Here is a 23234-nt window from a genome sequence, read left to right as displayed (position 1 = left end):
TTACAAATGCTGACGTGATAACTCACGTACTGACAAAAATCACTGTTAGGATCTTTTGGTAATCCTGATCCTTTTCTATGGTGTTAGATAATACTTTTTTGCAACTTTTTAGAAAGTCTGCTGCAAATTCAGGCTTTCTAGGGCAACAACAATCCTTAAAACAGTCCATGAAATCTCGGAAGACTGCACAGTGTCACCACTCTCTCTCTGCAAATGAGTTGTTATGTCAGTAAACTCAGCCTAATTTATGGCATCATCATTAGGGGAACCAGACAATGGACCTCAGAGGGAACTTTGTGGGCACCCACTACAGACTGAAGACACAGTATTGCATTGTGGGTGGACTGAAAACCATTTACACTGTGTAATACTGCAGCATAGGCCACTTTTATCGTACCGATATAGGATAGAAGTAATGGATGCATAATTGTTCTTCCACCCAGATATGCATATATATATATATATACACACTACAGTCGGCCTGGAACACAATGGAAGAACATAACTGCTGTCTTCTTTCTTTAACAGTGACCAATGTGAGCAAGGTTAAACATTTTTTTTTTTTTTTTTTTTTTTTTAAAGAACAATATTTTAAACGCCTTACCTGGTGAGTGGGTCTATCAACCTTTCGCTTCTTCTTCTGATTCTGCTTGTTTGTTCTGGGGTACACACTCAGAGCCTCATGCCATCTGTGAACATTGAAGAGAGTACATTTCGTGTTCCTGTAACATTAAACTGACAATAAAATACCCTTCACTGCTGCTGCTGGACATGTACTCACCAAGACAACACTTAATTCAGCCTCAAAATGCACCATAAAGCTGGTAAACCTGACCGTATGCAGAATTACCAATAGAAAATAGCAATGTGCATTTGAGTCCTCAATGACAAACAGTCTAAAGAAGCCACCAGAGGGCAGAATAGTTTTAGTAGGAAAGGAAATTACACATTGGTCTAATCTTTTAAACTTGGCCCATAACACTGCACTGCTCACCTGAACCAGTTCTTACAAACAGTATATCAGGTTGTCAGCCACAATCCTACTTACCCGTTAATAATTTCTTTACACTCAGCCCGAATGAAGTGCTCCTTTTCAGGGGTTAGGATGCACAAGGAGTTCTTCTGACTGGTCCTGCACTCGCCATCGATGACATCGGAGCACTGGTTCATATTGATTGTACCCTGAGGAAGAGTACTGGGCTGGAAGACACAACAGAAGGACATGTAGGAAGAGCGAGAGAGGGCGGAAACTCAATTGAACAGACGCATTTCCAGCCACATAATTTTCTCACATAATCCGCCCAAACATCAACATGGTGCCAGAATTTGCACGGCAGACATCAACAGTCTGTGCAGAGCAACATGTTCCTCTGAGAGCATTTACAAGCCAGTCGACTCCAAATCCGTAAACATGATTTTTGATTACCTCAGAATGACCATAATACACAAACTTCAAATTATTAGGGTAAAGTAGGCTTTGTGACATTTTTCTTTTTAATGTTGATTTTTTTTTAAATAGTTGTTGAATAAAGTAACATGCGTAATGCAAAGCAGAACAAGCGTTCTTTGAACATTTGGGTTCTGCCATCACGACACTACACATACGGAAAAAATTAGAGCATGCAACCACTGTAGTGTCTTGGTGTCTTTAAGTACCAACCACAAATGATAAATTACAGCCCTCTGTGCACTGGCGTATGAGAGCGAGACAAGATTAAAAGGCATCACACTCAACTTGGCCGGTGACCCAATAAATCATATTCGCGAAACTTATTTGTGCAGCGTTACCGTGCCATGACAGTACCAGAGCAATTAAATCCCGTGGATAGCCTCTGATGTGGATGGAGAAGTCAATACTTGATGTTAATCCACCCTGAGGGCGGGTGACTAGCTGCGTTGAAATGTGTCCCTGTAAAATGTCACGTTCAACGCTGAAGCTCTTTCACGTTATATACTGGGTTAAACTGCTGATGTAGTGACATTCAAGTACAGTAATCCACCACATATTAACAGTTCATCATTGACAAATTCAACTTTTTTTTTTTTTTTTTTTTAACCTATCCTTGATTATTTGCTGAAAAATGCACCTATCCGTGTTTTAAGATGAATGTTTGTCCTATGCTAAGATGCCACAACATGGTTGTGTCCTGGGTTGTTAGTGCAATTCCTGCGGAGTCTTCACCACATGGGTACGTTTTTACTTTACTGAAATCAAATCATCTGTAGGGTATTTATTTTTAAGCGTAGTGCTGTAAAAATGATATCAAAATGTTTAGGAATCACAGTTTGTGGTATATTTACATTTTAAACCAGGAGTATCAAAATCACTTTTTGTCACAGGCCACATTGAACTTCTAGTTTGAGGGCCGTTATGAGTGTTAAAATGTCTGATAAATGAATCATCATATTATAACATATACACAACAAATTGATAGATAATATTAAAATATGAATTCATGGAAAACGGTTTGTTCTGCTATTGTTCAATTCATATTAAAAAGGTGTCAGGTCACACAAAAAAAATACTTGCAATACATCAACGCCATCAAAAGTGAAAAAGTTTGGTACAGATTTGAGCAAGAAAAGAAGTAGATGCATATGATGCTTTAGTGGATCTGGCCCCCTGGCCTGAAATTTGACACCAGCGGTTTAAACTGTTCGAATAACCAGTCATTACAAAAGAAAAATCAAGAGGGGGTGGGGGGTGTTCAATTACTCCTGTTTTTTTGCTCTTCGTGGCAGGGCCCAATACAGTGTCCCAATGTCCCAATACAGCCAATAGCAGGGGATTACTTTAAAGAGGAAGAATCTAGGCAGAATGCTGTGCCAGTCAAGGAGTGCCACGGTGGGGGCAAACGCTTGTGCCCATGGATTAAAACTCAATGAAGGGCCCTCGACAGGGTGAGGGGTCGACGCCACAGCTGTGCTTGACAGGTAGACTGACAAACAGACCCTGGGACAGCTGGGCGAGGGCCTGGTGGGCCTGCTTCAGATCGCAAAGGAGAAACTTGCGTCAGCTTGACCTGAGAGCCCCGTCACTCTCAGACTTGGCGAGAGCTTTGGCGACTGAGAGAAGGGGAAGTGGCGAGGCGGATTAAGGATCTCTAGCTGGTGGTCAATGGGATCCCGGGAAATAAATGGTTTAGTGGACTGACTGTTGACTGTTTGGCCCCATCTGTCTATAAACAAATCGAGCGTACACTGCTCATGCAAGCCTTGTCCTTGATTTGGAGTCAAAACAGGATTTAAAAAAAAAAAAAAAAGTTATAATTCTGGGAACAGTTCTAAAAGCATCTTAAGCACTGAGATTTTAATTCACATCACAATCACAAACAAAATCAAGAACCGATTACAGTTCAATACCAACAATTCCACCAATAAGGTTGCTGCATTAATAAGATGGCTGTGTAGCGGTTACAGTTAATATTTGTAATAGTGGGTTTGTGAGGAACGCAGCACGAGACTCCACTCACACGTGTGGACCCTCCAGCACAATATAGCCCCAAACCCTATTTTGGTCCAGCCAAGGCCACAGTAGCCCCCAGATCAAGCCCCCTTGAACCCACAACTCTGTCACCTATCCCAGACCCTGTCCCCTCTCTGGGCAATGTCCGACCACAATGGGCCCTTTGTGCAGCGGCGCCAGTTCACATAATGTGGGACTGTCAGCCACCACAGTCCATAGAAGCTCTCCTACCCGTAACCATCACACAAGGAAATGATGGAGAGACAACAAATTTTGGGATCAGTGCATGGAAATTAGGAATACAACACATATTTCTGTTGGAGAAGTCAAATAATAGTGGAAAATACTGTCTTGTGAGTCACTAAGCAAGTGCGATTAAGTATCTCATTCTTCCTTGTGACACAGCCAAGAACTAAAGTGTCTACTTACATTGGCAGCTGGCTTACTATTTTCTTACATTTTTGGGTTGTGAAGCACATTTTCATCCTGTGCATCAACATTTTGTTTAGACAGACCCATTTGTAGTCCTGAAAAACATGTGGATAATCTCATTCAGTTAAAAAAAGATAGCATGAGAGAACAAAATGGAATGTGACCTGTGATTGAGTCACAGACATCACATCTTTTTCACGACATTCTTTCTAAATCAGACGCACGCTTCCTGCACAAATATTGCTCACTGCACGGGTTATTTGGTTACAAACACCTGTAAGATGATTGTAAACATCTGTCTGGTATTAGGTGTCAATTGTCGGCCAACTTTGAGCTTGACATATTGAAATGCTACTCCTTCACTCTGTATTAGAGTCTTTTGCAAGGCATGTAACAACAGGAATCCTCGAACAAGTTCCAAAGTCAGCACCCAGCACCCACAGTCACTCATCTTTGTTCTTAAAGACATCCAGTGTGAAGTAACGATGATGAGCTGGCACTGCATCATCCTGACTCACGAATATGGCAAGCAGTCAGGTCTCTTGGTGGGTCCAACATCCTGCTCATTACGGATAACAGAAAATGTGCACTAAAACTTTCCTTAGCAACCTGGGACAATAGAGGTAAACACATTTTTAGATACAAGTGAACTCACAAGCTGCCGCGGGGGGGATTGTCCTCAGGTGCCAGATAACTGGAGTCACCTCTAAAGTTGCTAGGCCAAGCCCCCCTCTAACAGTCCCCGTATCCAAACAGACATTTAAAGTAATGTGAATAAGCACCTTCATTTGATAGGCGAGCTGTGAACAAGGTTATGATAGCGCATTTCCTTTGACAGCAGTATTATGACAAATGTAAACATGTCCCCGCTGTGATTTACAGTATTATGCTGTCTCATAGTGGATGTTAGACATCTTCACACAGTCGTCCTGTCATTGTCACAAACATTCAGTGCATGTATCTGCTCCAGCCATGGTTACAGAGCCACAATGACATAAAATGGGCCGCTGCAAACTCACTTCACACATTTCCAAGCAGGTAATTCATAGAACGTGGGAAGCCAGAGTGTTGTTTCTCATATGGCAAATAGCGAGAGGAGTGTGGGTGGTTTCACGCGGCCTGTTATGAGCCCAACATCGTCAGAGATGGGGATGCAGAGGAGGAGGAAGAGGAGGGAAGTGTTGGAGGATGAAGAGTCCATCATCACTATTTCCAAAATTGCTGTTGTTTAAAAAATTGCATTCCAACCCAGATGAACCCCAGTAAAATAGATGTACTGTATAGTTAGATGTGTGTGGGCCAAAGCACACACACCCTATTAAAAGTGCAAGCTTTGGTCACGGGATTTATGTAATGTCTATAAATGATACATGCATCATCAGTTGACTGTGAGAAATCATTTAAGATGGTGACAGATTGGCTGGGAAATGGACCTAAACAGGTGCTACACTGAACTCGTGTCATGTGGCCTGTTCACGCTCACGTCTTAGCAGAATTAGTCCAAGTGGGTGTGCGCTTTCCCAGACTGATAACATTTCTCTTGTGCTGTCCAGCTCTTATTAATACAACAACAATGTATTTCTTTTCACAGCCTTGCTTATCAGGTCGCCCTTTCTACCAAGCATTCAGTGCGCATCCAGAATCAAGTGTGGTTAAACGCAAGGAATCACATAATCGCACATTCATGTGGCACAACAGCCAACGATTTGATTTGGGAAAGCTTGTAGGTTACAGCGGTACCACAATAACAAATTATCCGGCAAGCATCCGTTTAAAGATAGTGTCTTGTATTACTCGTCTGCTGTTCCTTTTAGTATGCAATTGTTACGACGCCTTCCTTCAGACCAATACCAACAGGTGGTCCCTGTCCAGATAAGCAGGACTGGAGCTACAGTCTATCTCCCTGAGCCTGAGGGGAACTGAGAATTTGCCTGAACATTAATGGGCATTGTAAAAAGTTGCCCTACAACACATTTTACTTGCAATTTATATTCAAGTTGTAAAGCCTCTTCGGGTTATGTATTTTAATCTTCTGGTCTCTCGTGTTTCCCAGGTGGAATCAGCAGTCTACGCAAACGAGATATATCTGATCCAGTTTTCTTCTCCAGTGTAGCCAATTCCAGTATTTTCTTAAAGTACTGTGACTCACTGACAGAGCAGTAAATATTCAAATTGTAACCCTGAGGATGACTCCAGAATGACCATCAGAAGCACTTACTATGACTCACTGACGTAGCAGTAAATATTTGAATCGTAGCTCTGAAGACAACTCCAGAACCACCATCAAATTCACTCTTCACTGCAACTAACGCAACCACCCACAGCATCCCACATTGCTCTGTCATATATTTAAAAGTAGGCCAAGGTTAGAAACAACCAATTTTTTGTTGAGGCTCTTTGCCAAGTTACAGATAATCATTTCTGAGTCTCTTATATCTTATATTTTTGCTACATTCATACTTGCTTCATATGAAAAATCAGGATTAAAACCAAAGCTGAACTTTAGTTTCCAATAATATCATGGCTATAAGGCCCTGGGCTGAACAGATGGTTGGACTGGCTGAGGTGAAGGGTTTAAGGTCAGTCAATACACCTGTCGCAACTCGAAAAGACATTTTGCTGCAGCTGCTGCGCCTGCGGTCCGTTTTGAGACATCAGTATCAGGCTGGGTTACAACTGGACCTCAATTCAACAACGAAATCTTAAGGAAACGAAGTAAGCCATCTAAAGCGAGAAACAGTGCAGTCCAGCGCAGGGTTGTCCAGGTTGTTTTCATCGCAGGCTACATTGTAGTTTTGGTTGCCCTCAGGGGGCCGGTTATGACAGTGTAAACACATAAGCAGGCACGTACGCAGACATTTTTGGGGGCAGGTGCTCAAGCCAAAAAGAGGACGCTCATTGCCAAAATTATTCATAAATTTAAAAAAACAACAGCATATATTTAACTTACTTCTCTTAAAACAATCAACACAGTCAATTATATAACTATCAACAAAGGAGTTGAAGGGACGCTGTCGTGGTTATAATTAAAAAAAAAATTAAAAAAGATTTACACACCCTTGTTCAAATGGGAGATTTTGTGACAAAATAATTACACCAAGATACATCATTTAAAAACTTTTTTTCCACTATTAGTTACCATATAACGTGTACAGCTCAATCAGGGGAAAAAATGGTCAGGAGAAGTAAATACAAGAGATAAAGCGCTTACACAAGTGCTGTGTTCAGAATCAAGGAATCAAATTTCATCCATCCATCCAGTGCTTTTGATCATAAAATAGGGTGGAGCATATGCAAAATTCTCCCAAGGACTCAAATTAATGCCCCTCAGACATCAAAACGCTTATGACAGACAAGGTGACTCTTTTAAATATTGATGAATGAGGGGGGGAGGAAAAAGAAAAAAAAAAAAAAAAAAAAAAAAAAAAGGGGGTGTGGCAAAAAGGGCACTTTTTTCATGCAGAGCAACAGGGGAGGTGCTTGAGTGCCACTTGGGGTCTGTGTGTCCATGTGCCTGCATATAAACATATAATCACTTGGGATGTAATGGTACGCCACATCAACAGCTTCTTCCCCTCTTCTTGCTCTGGGAAAGGTCAACATCAACAGTTTGTCTTTTTAGGAAAAGAAAGATGAAGACAAGGACAACTAACAGTGTCAACCGTCTGAATTACTATGCTTTATTATTATACTATAAAAACCACAATGGTACTGTGTTACTTTTTTTTTTTTAAAAACATTTGACGAAACGTCTGTTAGGCAGAATTTGAGCTGCATGGTGTTTATTTACAGGCTAGGCTGGTGGCTAGAGAGTAAGGCAGGTACAGTTCTTTTCTCTTACCAAATATGTTCTGTATAAAAACTTTAATCTGCGCATTATATTACATACTGTAATTGCCCCTGCATTTGGTTACTATAATTTTTATGTCTATTTTTGAACAGAAATCCAGGAAAAAAAAATAGCGGCAAGCTTTCACAGTAGGGCCTTAAGTTTGACACCTGTGTCTTTGGACCCAATCAAACGTAAGAGTCACTATTTTGGTAATATAAAGCGGTACAGAAGATGGATAGATGGATTATAGTCATAATCCAAATGACAACAATTTCATGGGGGATCATAGTGATTGTATCAATAGCTACAATATTTCTTACCTCGTGGCCTACAGCCACCCCACCTTCACACACACACACCGACCTGTCTACACCACTGTTTTATAAATCCCTTTCTCAGTGCTTGCTAACCCCTCACTCCGGCACTTTAAATAAACCTTTTCTTAGCATTCTAGTCTAGTTTTGAAACTAAACAGGCTCTGGAGAAAGAGAGAGGGAGAAGTTGCACAAGGCGGCGGGCTGCTTTCTCCGACACCAAAGATTTATTGGCCAGAGCAAACTAGAATGAAAGACGGACATACAAGAGGCTGGCAGGGAGCGAGAGCGAGAGTGAGCAGACAATGATGGGAAAGTGAACCAGAGGGAGTAATGGGATAAGCAAAGGTGACGGCTATTTCAGCTAGAGTCGTGGTCGCTGGCTTTAGCCAAAGCCTTGTGGGGCTTGCCCTTCACTGCATGATGAATAGCTTGGGAGGAAAAAAAAAATGAAGCACAAAGAATCTGGAAAACTCTACCATCAAACCCGCAAAGAATCTAATTAAGTACACACGAAATGTTTTGAGTGTTTAAATCATACAATAATGCCGAAGGGATTTACTTTCCAACTTTTTCATGAAGAACATTATATCGAAAACTTTGGGTTGCTCACTACAAGTGGTTCCCTGACTCACGATTCAGACATTAAAAATGACACAGGTTCATGCTGTGAAATAAAGTGAGCCACATCAATAGAATAAATTGATGCATTGTCTGTGTCAAGTGTACATAAGCTTTGGTGGGATCATTTGTAACGCGGGCCTGTCATTAGGTTGCATGGCAGTTCCGCAGAGCCTGATGATTACAAGCCGTAAGGCAGACTATTCCCATGGTTTTGTGCCCTTGTGCGATGCGAACACTGACCCCACTGTAATCTATGGTTGTTTACATTCCAGCAGATCGGTTACTACCGGATTCACAAGGAAGGAAGGGCAAGGGTTAAAGAAGCACCATCCCCTCTGCAAAGCCAGCAGATGCTTCACCCACACGACCCGCACACACATGCAGACTAACTAACCCAGCAATAATGATTCAATATGGATTGCATACATGGTCTTGTCAAGGTCAACGTCAAATACATGCTTTTCATCTGCTTTTCTTCCAATTGTTTTCATTTAACGCTTCAATAAGCTTACAGTCTATTCAACAACTCACTAGTTGACTTCCACACTTGACTTCCATCGCCATTGTATGCTACGAGAGGAAGACTGAAGTCCCCCTTTAAGTGTCCCCTATTCGATGGGTCTTGGTGGTCGGTCTCCATTAATTCCCTGGATGGAAAGTCTGGAAGCAATGCCTGACATCCTACAAACTCAGTCCCAGTCCAACATAAGACAAAAGAGGCCGCATTGTTAAACTCCTCAGGATACAGAGGGAAGAGGGTCCATGCAATGTTTAAGCATACCACAGGGCTTACAATTCTGAATGTAAACACTCGTTAGGGCTGCATAGGCTTGTGTCTGCAAGATTTGGAGGAGAAAGCAGAATGGTGTGTCTCAAATTAACGAAGAATGCACAAAATGAGAATAGGAAGTTTCCCAAAACTCCAATCTTTGACAGTGCTAGAGGGCAGAGGTCCACGATTTTGAATTCCAGTAAACAAAGGAAATTAATGGAGCTGTCATGAAGTGAGCAGGACTTCAACAGCAAAAACGTCATGAGAACATGTGGAGAATAATAAGGGATGTGTCAGTTGGAATACATGTTTAGCTAGCTGCTTCTACTATTGTAAATCTTTTTATTCAAAAACAATGTTTGGATTAGGAGTTGAACAATTTAAGATTTTTTGGTAGTCGACTATAATGTGATGAAAGTGAATTCGAAGTCAATTAGTCAATGGCATCTTTGATATTTTTCAGCACAATACAGCGGTCCCCAACCAATTTCACGTAAGGACGTATTTCGACACACCTCAAGCCAGCCTGACTGCTATTCTCTTCCACAATCATCTTATTTTCGGACTGACCCACGCAGATGTATGCAGACTGTCACCTTGTTGGTCGGACATTTCATCGCGCCACAGTGTGTGACAGTCCGGCAACGGCAGCAGACAAGCGAGTCGTAAATCCTCTGTAAATTGGCCGATTGGAAGATGAGGTGCCCAAAAACAGGCGATTAGGGATGAGTCAACTTCAAGCATTATACGTTGATGCATCGACTGTTCGATTAATTGGTTCAACCCCCAAGTTGAAATGTGTTGGACATTAGGAATGCAGACAATTCAAAATTAACCATAATTTGGTACATAAACCAGCAAGACAAGTTAATACTGTACCTCCTTCCATATACGTGTTAACTGGACGAAAGTGCACTCAGTGGCAGAAAATCATTACATAAGCAATGTACAGCGGTTATTAGAGTGTGGGTGTTGATCATTTGCCCTAATCCTGGCATAACTGAAGCTGGCCTGGAGGGTTCTTAACACCCACCTGGAAAGTCCTCAGCACCACATAACCAATTTACGCAACTTTTTTATTTATTATTATTATTTTTTTTTAAATGTACCTTGAAGGGTTTGAATGGTTTAATCATTAAACTGTGTAGATTTAAGATATGTTAAAGCATTAACAAGTCTTAGTAAAACCACAGAGTAATATTGGACAGATGAACATACAGTACTTCTTGCTGTGGTGTGTTACTGATTAGTGGCAGAGAGCAGTGGTTAACACGCTAGTCCAAATTCTCCTACAAGTGTTCATGATCTGACAGTGAAGACACGGCAATATCATTAACTTGATTCATTTACTCCATTAATAAAGTAATTGACAAGCTCGTTGTTGAGCATTGAAACATCTCCATTCTATTTGATTGTTAAGATTTATTAGTTTCATATTCCGACATATCGCCACCCATATTGTATGCTTCTGCATGACACCTCATTGATGGAAAGGGGCACAACAAGTCGGCTCAAGACTGAGGTTCCTGAACCCTGTTCACAGCACCTGTTCCTGACACGACCTATGCGGTCAAGCGCCCTTGATCACAGGTGCACCTCACACAAAAACACCTGCAAGTCAGCACAAAATATGACTGTGCCCCACCCTGCCTTGCACACAATAGCCAAAAAAGTGACATTTTGAAGCATGACAATTTAAGTAAAAAGGCATTCCATTTCATCAAGTTGAAAATGGGAACTCTGCCAACGCATTTACTTTTACTCTTTAAACAAACACGAAAAGCAGAAGTCAAGGTTTGGTTCATAGTTGATTGATAGCCCCTGAACCAGTTGCTCAAAGCAGCTTAATCAGCAAACATGTTTGCGTCCATGTGCCAATTCTGTTTACACCGTGTTGTGGGAAAAAAGAATTAGTTGTTGTGTTAGAGAACACCCAAAACCAAAACTTGAAGACAAAGTTCCTTGCGCTTTTTATTATCTTTTCAAAGATCTTACACAATTCGACATGCAGCGTATCGAATGTCTGACCAAGGAGGTTTCAGACAGATTTTTATACCTTCCTACATGTAAATAGTTCAGAACAATAAACATTGCAAAAGCGGACAATAGGTTGGATGGAAAAAAAGCATGATAGGATTCAAGGGAAGTCTGAAGGGGGAAAAGAATCGTCAGTTTCACACTTTCACCTTTTGCAGTTGTTCCTGATCAGACAAACTGGAGTCATGCTTGAATAATTGAATTAGTCCCAAGTGTTGGGATTCATTAATGAAGGTACAAAAACGCACTGAAATCAGTCAGACATACAAACGCAGTACACAAATGTGCATGGCTGCTGTTTCCTGTCAGTCGCAGAAGAACTTAAAACAAGCTCTAATGATGCTGCCAGAGCGTTTTGTTCTGCTCTGCTCTGTTCTGTTCTGTTTGCCTTAAGTCTGGACGTATAAAGAAAGAGCTTCCCTTAAAAAAATAACTCTGTCCATTGTTATACATGCCTTGGGCATTTATTGCTGGAATAAGTGACAAAACATGTTGCCCTTGGCAACACAGTCCCCCTGAAATAACTGCGCCGTTACCCTGGGAAACCAGCTTTTATAGTCTAGTACAGGAGACTTGAATTGTTCGCAGTTGTTCACTGTAAGTGAATGTATTTATGTGCACTAAAACAGCAACAAATTACATTACACGCTTGACATTTCCAATACCAAATACAAGTTGTAGTGACCCATTAATCCTGCATGGGAGCCCTCGTCTTCTGCAGCTATTTATCCATCCTGTAACAGAATTCATTTTCTTTGCTCGGCATTCTTCTATTTACAAAGTGTTTCTTGCACAAAGATCAATCATGGTTGCGAGTCACGGTGGGTGTTCACCACAGGTGGGCAAACTCCAAGTCGATGTCACGGAGAATTGTGACATCCAAGGCCTTTGCTCAAATTGCTCTCTTCCCCCTTCACCCGGTCCACATCCTGCAGGTCGGGACCGCAGCCCATCTGGCTTTGGTTAAAAGTCAAGATACAAAGCTATAAAAGTGGGCCGAGAGGAAAACAGAGGGGCACCACCTCATCTACAATCCTAACATTCTCTCGGATGGGACATGCGATGTGGTCTGGAGCAACATGACACTGGCAAAAGATAGCGGTCTTTAAATTGGACCTGATGTCACACACAAAACACCATTTAAAATGGTAGACTTCATTCTGAGAAGAGCCAACGGACACACCATGCTATTGACTTCAATAACCCACATGAGTATGTGACCTTTGCATAAAATATTAGAACTCAGCTTGGGTAAATTGACATTGTCCACTTCTTTAGCTATAAACTGTAAGCGATAAAATGCATCTGGTGACGCCACACAGTTGGATCGAAAGCCACCCCCCAATATTTTATCTTTGAAAGCAGAGCTCAATGTGGAAAATGAGCCAACAAATGAAATACAAATGATTCCTATGAGGCTCTGCATTTAGAGTCACTTGATATTTCCAGCTCCAGACCCTCGCTAACCTCCTTCCCTTTTGATCCTACATTCAGTAAGGAGATTAAAAGAGAATGATTGACTTCCAGCGAACAAAGAACAGAGGACAAGGACAAGCTTTTTTCTTCAAATCATGAATTGTTCTTCCGTTGACACCATCCTTCAACCTCTCCATTGATTGGCCTCCAGTGTTGACAGGACATTGTGCAATATTTCTCACAATGTGTCTTATGTTGTGGCACCTTGCTGAAGAAATATCCACCCTGTGTAAGGATGCACCATGAATACAAAAAGCACTCAGCGTCAGAGTCAATCTGTGGGGAAAATGCAATTTCCCCTCAAGGTTTAAACTCAAATCCGTTCCATCCGCATTATACAAACACTCAGCGTCTCTTCTGCCAGAACATGCCACATGTAGAGAGAAAGGGTCAAATAAAGGATGTGCTGATGCTTCACCATAATACAGTGTGTATCCCATGCGCTGCTTCTGGGTCAGTCACTGCTCAATCACATGACACGCTGCAACTAGAACCAAACATGAACAGAAGACTTATAAAAACACCAGCCATTTGATAGGGAACTTGTGGCACTGTAAAACGACATAGATCTTGCTGGCACCGGGGTGGTTTTTCTAGTTTTCCTTTCGGAACCCAAAGGAATTATGAGGATCTTGCACAATATTTGAACAAGCCACAACCCAAACAGACAGCGCTCTCTGCAACAACACCGTGTGTGGTGTGACTTCATTCCTCCTGACACCGCAATGCTAGTTTGGACGTTTAACACTAACAAAATAGTGCAAAGCAGCATTGAGCAATGTCTCAACTAATTGTTCGCCGTTGTTTTATCAGCAATGAAAATATTTACGTGACAAGTGACTGGAGCCAATTTCAAATCATCACCTGATTAACCTGCATGAGTTGAGAATTGCCCTTGGACTGACATTTGGCTGTAACGCAAAATTGGTGCTTCAGTTTCAAACGGACCCCTTTGAGGAGTCAAGGGCCACAGTACCTTCCTTTATATTGTTTGATACAGTGAAAGTTTTAATTACCAGCAGGTAAAAAAAAAAAAAAAAAAAAAGAAAAAAAAGAAAGAATTGCCAAAGAGAAACCATTACATTTGGTGATACAAAAATGTTAAAAATAAGGATAATGCAGAAGATATGTGAGGTTTTGTGAATCAACTTCACAGAGCATGCAAGAAAAGTATTAAGTGGAAGACTTATTTGGGCCAGCAACTTTTGCTAGTATTTAACCCCAGACCATTCTATAAATTTCCAAGTAAAGAAAAGGCTGCTTTCACTCACCATTTCATCCAGAGCGTAGCGGAGTAAGCCATGTTCGTAAAGAATGAAAAATCTCCTTTGCCATTTCTGCATGTAAAAAACAATATTAAAAAAAAGCCTTGCATTATTAACATTGACAGATGAACAACATCAGGATGAGTAACATTTAAAATCAGATTAGCATTTCATATGGCAGCCAAAAATGAAACAAAAACATTTATTGAGAGGTCTTAAATTTAACAACATGAATGATCTCATTGAACAAGTTAAAACGTGTCAAACCTGTCGAATTCTCCAAAAAGCATAAGACAATGAAGTCATGAAGCAAAGTCAAAGAGTTTTGAATGATATTGGAGATCATTATCAACGAAGGTCAGAGTGACCCTCCAGTAGAAATATAGCCCAAAAAAAAAAAAAAAAAGTGCCGCACACTCATCCCCTCCTGCCAGACTATCAAAGATTCAAATCGTTTTTGGAACTAACAACGTGCAACTGGCACACAACTGTTGAAAGTGTGAATGTTTTTTGGCCGCACGAGTATATTTGTCGCTCCCCGCCCTTCTAGCCACATTTGGCTCCCAACAACTTGATTCTTTATCCCCGACATAAAAGTCAAGGACGCCTTTGGACACAGTCGGGAGAATGTAAGCCGCAGAACAGAAAAACCCTTTCACTTCAACATTTTTTGCATGTCAGGAATTCTGGGAGTTGTCACTCCAAGTCACACACTCCCAGAATGGGTAACCAATTTTGAATCAGGCCTACAGGCAGATATAGGGGGGCGGGGGGGAGAGGAGAGAAGAAAGAAGAAGAAAAAAAAAAAAAAAAAAAAAAAAAAAAAAAACATTCACACATAAGGACATTAATGAATATTCAATGAACGCAAAATGCATGTTTTTGGAATGCGGGGGGAGCCAGAATACCCACAGATGATCCACACAAGCACGGCGAGAACATGCAAGCAAACTCAACACAGGAAGGCTGGAGTCTGGATTTGAACTCACAACCTCAGGACTGTGAGGCACATGTGCTAACCACTATTACACTGTGCTGCCCTGCAATAACATTCCAAGTTTAGGGGGGAACCCAGATCGATGCACTCTACTGCACACACATACAAAGAGTAAATACACTAGCCAACCTTTGGTAAACATTTACCATGTGTTGGCAAGTGAATTCTTGGAAAACTTTTTAGCATGGCGCACATCACGTTTTGAAGCACGTGGAGCATCATTTTGATCCTTCTTGCATTACTGTACACTATGCAAGTTTTATGTATTCAGATATGTATACGGAAACATGACTTCAGGCAGAAAACTGATTTTGAAAGAAAGATTGTTTCCCAAAAAGCAAGTAAAAATCATATGAGGTACAGGCATTCCCAATCAGTGTGATGTTAAAGATCAAGTCTGCCATGGAAAATTATCCAATTTCACTTAATTGGTCCGAAAATGTATTTACCACAAAAACTTTACCTTTGTTCGTTTATCTATGCCAGACAGGCAGAACAATGAAATGTGTTTCCACGAGATGGCAGAAGGTGCATAATTGACCTGTGTATCTACTTTTTGTGACATTATTGTTGGGTTGTGAGCTGCGATATTTTGTACTTTGTCTCAGACAGTGTTACATTACTTTTGCTGGGCTCAAATTCCAACATAATCCATGAAATATTGAGCAGTTCTTTCTAAGGTGCACCAGACAGGTCTGCCTCTCCCTTGTAGTTGTTGTCACATGCAAATACATTGCAGTCCTTTTAGGAAATAATCGAAAATGTTTATTTAACCAATATGGTCGCATACAGTTTAAGCTGCTTGCTTCAGCACAGACAATCAGACTAGGTTGAACATATCAGTGCTGTCAGTGCAAGCAGAAGGCTGTTGACAATAGCAGGGTTGAATGATCTGGATGTGTACCCCCCCCTCAAAAAAAAAAAAAAAAAAAAAAACATATGGAAGCCATCAGAGCGGCTGTGAGAACTGGGACTTTTCCATCACCTCCCCCACATTCTCCCAGCTCCACTTTTGGGATGCGCCGCCACGGTTTTATCTGGGGGTTGATAAAGAAGGCGGTGCAACGGCGTTAGGCTTACGTTACACGATGCCAAGGGAGCAGGGTTCAAGGAATCAACTCAATATCAGGCTCATTATTGCTTGTGAACTACAGTTATCACTCTGGGTAGAAACTCCCACAGGAAGCTGAAGTCCTGTTTTTCCCCAAAGACTGCAAGTATGGGTACCAAAATGAAAACACACAATATTAAACTAAAGATTTACATTTACACAACATGGTTCAAGTGACAATGTCGATTCTTATCTCCCATGTGCAAGGTCAGATTTTTATTTATTTTTTATTTTTTTTATTAATCAGATAAGACATAGATCGGATAATCCGTAACAGAATCGATCATGTCAAACCTAGGGGTTGAACGACTGAATATTTTTTGTCCACTTACCCGTGATCTGTGTAAGGGATTGTCAAAATTGGTTCCCTCTGGTGCAAGGAGCAACCATCCTCCATAAATAGGTTTTGCCTGTTAATGACAAAACATAATTATAAGGCCCAAACCATGAAACAGAAACCTTAACAGTACAATTAAACGCTTATTAAAGTGGCAGCAGATTTAGACAGCTCCCTCACAGTGACCACATCGTTAAGCTAAACACAAGTACAGTTTAGATTTCTGCCAGGGTAGTCAAGTCCACTTGCTTGTCTTGAGTTGAATGCAGGCTACTATTCCCCGCTGGCTTTATTCCAGTGCACCATGCTGCTCTTAGAGAGGGGGGAAAGGGAAAAGGCCAACACACGTGATTTTCTCTCTGATCCTCTAAAGAGAGTGTACAAGTGGGCAAAGGGGGGGCGGCAAGAAAAACAGTGAGGTGGATAAGAAACTTTCAGAGCGCTAGTGCAGATGCTGGGAGCATTTGCGGCTACGAATTTGCCATATAAACTTAAGAAATGCGAGTTGGCCTGGTGTGCTTTTTTAAATAGTTCTGCCACATACTTGAACTCCTACCACTTGAGTAGTCAGCAGTTATTTCGAGTCAAACAAGCCCTGCCTAACCACAGCTGGCTTTAAGTGTGAATGGCAAGAAATGTTTGCGCTCAAATGATAAGACATAAATCCTCGACAAAGTCAACGGTGCACTCAAAATTCCATGAAACAGTGGACTAGAAATCAAGTTGAAAAGCTTGGACGTTTATAGCCACCGGCTCCTCCGTCAGGGGTTTTGATTACAGTCATAACTTCATCCCATGTAAAGCCATTTATAATCCCCCCTAAAATCCGCTTTTGTTTTGATTGCAAAAGGTACGGAGCATTTCTCTGCACTGTGACTCGGTAAACAAAATGACATAACAGCAATTTTCAATCTCAAGTCCCCAACACAACCGTCTCGGACTGTCAGCGGTTTGCAGCCAAAGCTATCTGATAATGGGCTTGTCTGCAGGAAGGAATCACACTGATTCTGGCTGCGTCTAAGCCTGTTAAAATATGCCTGAAACCCAAGGAGACTGTGCAGAGTTCAGGAAGAGGAAAAAAAAAAAAAAAGAAAAAGAAAAGAAATATCTTGTCTTTCCTCACATGACCTGACAGCAGCCCTATTTGAAAAATACACTGATAATTCCAGGTCAAGTTTTCCTCTTCAGTGGTTTTTGAAATCTGTGTATGTGTTGCAACAGCTCTTGACCCATAACGCAACTCAAGAGTCTGGGTCTTCATGTGAGCTCTGGATAGCGAGGCCAATGGAAGAATTAAACGAATCAAACGGAAGGGCCTTCAAGCATTCCTCACTTCGCAACTCAGACGTGACTGGCTCAACTCGTAGGTTGACAGCCGGCGTTCCTCTGTGTAAGAAAAAAGTCTTAACATTTGGACATGACCTAAATTACTGGGATAAAATTGCCTCAAAAGTCGCATAATGATAATTAGGGATGCACCAATACCATTTTTTTTTCCCAGATCAAGTACCAAAACCTACATTTGATTAATCGTCGATATTTGATCATGCCATTACGTCTCGCAATTGTGATGAAAATGTTTTATTTTAAACAAATATTGTGGGGGGAAAACACGGCACAAACATTTCTTGAACATGGCATGAGTTGCACTCAAAATATAACACTTTTTTGAGTCACAACTTGTCATTACTGACTTTACAACCAACTCCATATTTATTTATTTTTATTTTTTTTTAAACAGTCTTGCCACACATTTCACTTCAATATAGCCAATAACAAGGCAATTTAATTATGTAGTATCTCAGTCTGAACACAAGGGGTACTACGTAAAAGGAGTACATAGATAAGAGACGAAATTACGCATGTGTGTTAACTTCAAAATAAAGGGAGTAAAAATAAATACAGGATTGCTTCTTAATAATAACACAAGTTTAAAAAAATAATAATACTAATAAAACTGGGACAGGACAACTGCAGTGATACTCTATCACCAAGTGATCACACAATCGTCTACTTTGCTTTACTTGAAGAGCCGAGCAGAGGAGCGTGTAGCGAGTGACGGGGCTGGCGAAACTCAGTGCTTGCCGGACGGCGCCCGCCTCCATCGCCGCCCAAAGCGGACTTCATCATACATTTTGCAGAGCATAACTTGCAGTCGCCTAAAAGTGTGGTCATCCATCTCCTTCAAGTATCTCCACACAGTTGACATGGCTCCAACTCGGAATATATGTGTCGGGCTATTGAAGTGGTATCGGTATTTTAGTATTGAAGCATTTTTACGAGTACAGCGTACGAGTGCATCAATGCATCCCAAAGTCGAATCATCACACTTCAATTCAGTGGGCATCAACGGGATTTACCACGCTGTAGAATTAGCATAGCAATGAAATGCACACCACAAATTTGTGAATACCTTCTACGTGAGAGTTGTGGTGAGTCAAAAATTGTTTTTATGTAGTTTTTCTTTTTACGCTTGCATGACAGATGCAAAAAAATGTTCAAAACCTTGAGGCATGAAGCCTCCTTTTCTACTTAACCGTTATGCCGCCGCCACCAGAGTAGTTTTGTTTGAGTTATAAAGTAGTTGAATTATTTTTACACTTCTATGACAGAAATGTAAAAATATTACCTGTAGTTAAAAAAAAAAGACCTTCTGATGGCTACAGTTAAACACTGAAATAGATTTTTCTTCCTAAAATGGATGGATGGATTTTTCTTACAGGAAAAATTATTTTGAAAATGTCATCCAGCTTCCCAGAACAGATTGTGCCCGACCTTAGAGCTTCAACTGGGCTACAAACATGAACCGAATGACACCAGCGCACCTTCAAGCACTTCACTGTAGGAAAACTTTACAACTAAGACATACTGGCTAGGTTGGAGGTTGACAGCCGGTGCTCTGCAGGGAAAGCAGAGATATTTTCCATCATATTTTTTTTAGATGATGAGGAAGGAAAGTGTGCTGTTAGTTTTCCAGAGCCGTCACTCTGTGACCAGCTGGGAAGTACTGTTGGAATATTACCATTTGTGATTAATCAACAAATGGAACATACAGTAATGACATTTGCGGAGAGCCTATCCTAAGGGGAATCCACATAAGAGTTTGGACAGTGTGACAAATAAAAGAGGATGAAGCTGGTGATTGTTTTTTTGCATGGTTTTTGACCCAATTAATCAGCAAAAGCAGTAAATAATAGCAAGTGAGCTGGAAAGCTTTGGTGGAGGCCTAGTTCAGCATGAAATTAAGGTCAATAAGGGCCGCTGGGCTGAACACTAATTGAGCTCAATGAAACAAACCTTTGCACTTTTAGGCTCCGTTGACACGAAGCAGAAACCAACCTACCGACCCCATGGCCATTCCTTCTAGTGTTGCGTTAATGTTAACGTTACACCAAACAATACGGCAGTGATTCCCAACTACTGTGTCGCATGGCACATTACATTTACTCACGTAACCGTTTGGAAAAAATGTTTACTTGTCAGAGCATTTTCATGCAACATACTGTAATATCTGTAACTCTGAGCGTGGGCCGTTAAGGCTTTTACTTCGTTACATTGAGTTAAGTAACACTCGATACTTGTATTTGGTATCTGGATGTACAGTATTTATTATTGCTTGCGCGATTTTGGTTCATCAGAGACTGGTGTCACATGACTGTTTCACAAATACAATGTAACTACTAGTGACGTTTGATTCTCGTTTGAGAATCGACGTTTGAGGCGGTCTCAATGTAATGTTCTGTGGAATAAAACCAGCGGGTCAACCACAGCAAATTGCAATTTGTCCGACACACTCGGACCCATTGGAGTTCTGTGTTCCTCGCTGTACAAAGGGTTGTGCACATTTAAAGGGGTCAGAGTTTCCTCTGCAATCAGCAATGTATGCACAGCGCTGAAGATAAAGATTGCGGTTGGCAGAACTCACCTTGTTTTAGAGTAATAAAACAGATCTCAGCATTACTGATAAATGTGAGTGAATCCACCTGTCGTAGTAGTTTGTAATTAACTTCAACAGATGGATTCAATTAGCGCATTCACCTATTGGCGGATTTTCTGGGTAACCTATCTCCCAGTTTTTGAGGAAACCCCTGCTTATTAGCAGTATTTTTTCCCCTAACCCCCGCTCGTTAGCGGGTTTTTTTATTCTACACGAATGCAGATTGGCATGCCAATGATAATGATTATCAATTTTTCCACAGAATTTCACTATTCGCAGTCAGGCCCCATCCCTTATACCCTGCAGATAGGGTTCCACTGTGTAACGAAATATATAAGCATAAAAATTTATAATTTTTTGCCTGGTGAGCTTATTGTGATGTTTCATGTGTGTCAACAAAGTTAATTTAAAACCATTTATTGAATTAAGATGAATTTGGCTTAATTGAGTTATTTTATAAATAGCACATTTTAAGTGATATTTTTGGGCAATATTTGAATTTGCATATTTATTGCCATTTTCTATTTTTGTCCATGACATTCATTTAAAAAAAATTAATGAGAAGTACCTAACCAGTTACTCAGTACTTGAGTTTTTTTTCTTTTTTTCCACTGAATACTTTTAATACTTTTTAATAATTTGACATGCTCTTACTCGAATAGAACTTTTGGCTACCCTCTGATTGACAATAAATGCTTACTTACTACTTTTGTACTGAGGTACATTTCAGTGGTTCTACTTTTACTTAAGTAAGTAGGTTGAATTAGTGTTTGAACTTTCATCAGTCTTTTATTTATTAATTTAAACACAACATGTGAGTACTTTTGCCACCAGTGTATGTAAGTTTGAATTTCTAAAGGATATTTTGTGTTGTTTTTCATAGGAAACACAGCAATAGTAGGACAACGAAGTACTCACCTGGTTGAGGTCTTCGTCGTTGAGCAGGTGAGATTCTCGAGGTTTAAAACAATTCTGACATTTGCTCTTGTTGAAAATGTTGGCTTGGAATTTCCGACAGGGGTTCTCTTTGAATGACATGGTGGTCGAATGGAAGACGGTATGTGCTAGCTTTTTATATTTAAAAAAAAAAAAAAAAAAAAAAAAAAAAAAAAAAAATGTCTTTCTAGAACAACTCCTGGTTAGAGGTTAAGACGAATGTTGGACTCGTTAGGTCACGTCTACGCTGGTCATCATGCTCCGGGGAGGGGCGGTTAACGTTTACCCGTTAACTTCTCTCTCTTTCTCGCTCTGATTCCGAGGTTGTCGACTAGCGGAGACAGGTGTGTGCAATTTTTGGCCCTTAATTGAGCGGCTCAACGAGGCGTCGACGTCTGGTGGCCGACACTGCGGTGGTCCTGGCGGGTCCCGTCAGCAGCCTCCATCGCGGGGGGAACGACGCCAACTTACCGAAGCAGCGAAGGGGAGTCCGACCCGCCTCCGCCTCCGCCTCCTTGTCCTCCTCCTCCTCCTGGCTCTTATCGAACGAGTGATAGCGCGTTCAAACGTGTTTGGCTTCCGGCCCGTACATGTTCAACGTTTAAAAACACGCCATCGACGAGGCTGCTGGCTGCACGAGTGCCGCCGTGTTGGATGTTTTCGTCAAAATGTTTCGCTTTGGCCGGACAAGCAGACGCTGCAAACAAGGGGCGGGGCTAACTCTGTGGGAGCTGCTGACTGACTGCAATACTGGCCTGTCAGGCGCCTACGATTGAGAGCGCTCCTTAGATTGACCAATCACACGCCACAAAAGTCCCACCTCCCTCAAGATAGGTGCCCTTTAAAGTCGGGTCCCCAATCATCGGGCCGCGGACCAGAGCCGGCCCGTGGGATATTTGGTACTGGACAGGGGGGAATAGTCACTCTGTGATTAACTAAAAGTACAGATACATAAAAAACGACTCTGGTAAAGGTAAAAAAAAAAAAAAAAAAAAAAAAAAAGAAATTAAAAATTACTGATTAAACTCCTGCACTCAAGTTTTTAAAAAAGTACAGACTTTTCAATTTACTGTGGATATAAAGAGTTTACACACCCCTGTTCAAATGCCAGGTTTTTGTGATATAAAACAACTAGACCAAGAAAACTAAATTTTCCCCCCCATTAACGTGAAATAACCTGTTCAACTGTACTGAAAAAAAGAACACCATACGCACACTGAATCATGATGGTGGTAGCGTCACGCTTTGGGGCTGTGGAGGGAATCATGAAGTTCCAAAAAGGGTTTATGCACAACCAACGTCTGCATTCAAAACGGGTCGATGCACTTGCATCCGGTTTAGAATGGCAGAGCCCTATGGCAGAAGACCAGGACAAAGCAGCTGTAGAAATATTCATCATAGAAATAATCTAAACTGTCTTTTTCTTTCAAAAGAAGAGCTTATACCACTTCCAAGAAAATGAAAGCTGCATTTAAGAGACAACATCGGCAGCGCTATACTTAAAATACAGGTTTACGTTTGTGAAGCAAGATTTTAAATCATTTGTTCTGATTTGTTTTCATGTGGGTCCATTCAAATATTGCTTTGACCTGAAACCACTGTACGGCACAAAACAAGGCTGAGGACCGCTGCTTTAAAAAACTCATGACGACAAAGTAAAAAATAAAATAATTTCCATGTCAACCTGAGAAAATATTT

At 41.0% G+C, this 23234-nt stretch overlaps 1 protein-coding gene across 10 annotated transcripts in view; it reads right to left on the bottom strand.

Annotated features, from left to right (window-relative positions):
- Nucleotides 1–22216, bottom strand: part of si:ch73-103b11.2 (protein lava lamp) — a 49807-nt gene extending 27591 nt beyond the window's left edge. For 8 of the 10 annotated variants that reach the window (XR_009767221.1, XR_009767220.1, XM_061664077.1 and 5 more), the window contains exons 1-5: nucleotides 21519–22215; nucleotides 16659–16736; nucleotides 14225–14290; nucleotides 1049–1200; nucleotides 605–689 (exon numbers count right to left, since the gene is read on the bottom strand). Coding sequence is in view for 8 of the 10 variants with exons in the window: in XM_061664077.1 (XP_061520061.1) it covers nucleotides 605–689; nucleotides 1049–1200; nucleotides 14225–14290; nucleotides 16659–16736; nucleotides 21519–21638 (501 nt within the window). In the remaining 2 variants the exon portion in view is untranslated. Of the gene's footprint in view, nucleotides 1–604; nucleotides 690–1048; nucleotides 1201–14224; nucleotides 14291–16658; nucleotides 16737–21518 lie in introns of all 10 variants that reach the window. The other 2 variants (XM_061664084.1, XM_061664082.1) reach the window with 2 other exon arrangements.
- Nucleotides 22217–23234: the final 1018 nt, after the last annotated feature.

The sequence above is a fragment of the Phycodurus eques genome, chromosome 19 (genome assembly GCF_024500275.1).
Source record: "Phycodurus eques isolate BA_2022a chromosome 19, UOR_Pequ_1.1, whole genome shotgun sequence".
Lineage (NCBI taxonomy): Eukaryota > Metazoa > Chordata > Actinopteri > Syngnathiformes > Syngnathidae > Phycodurus > Phycodurus eques.
Note: the sequence above shows the minus strand (reverse complement) of the source record. Positions and strands in the feature narration are given on the sequence as shown.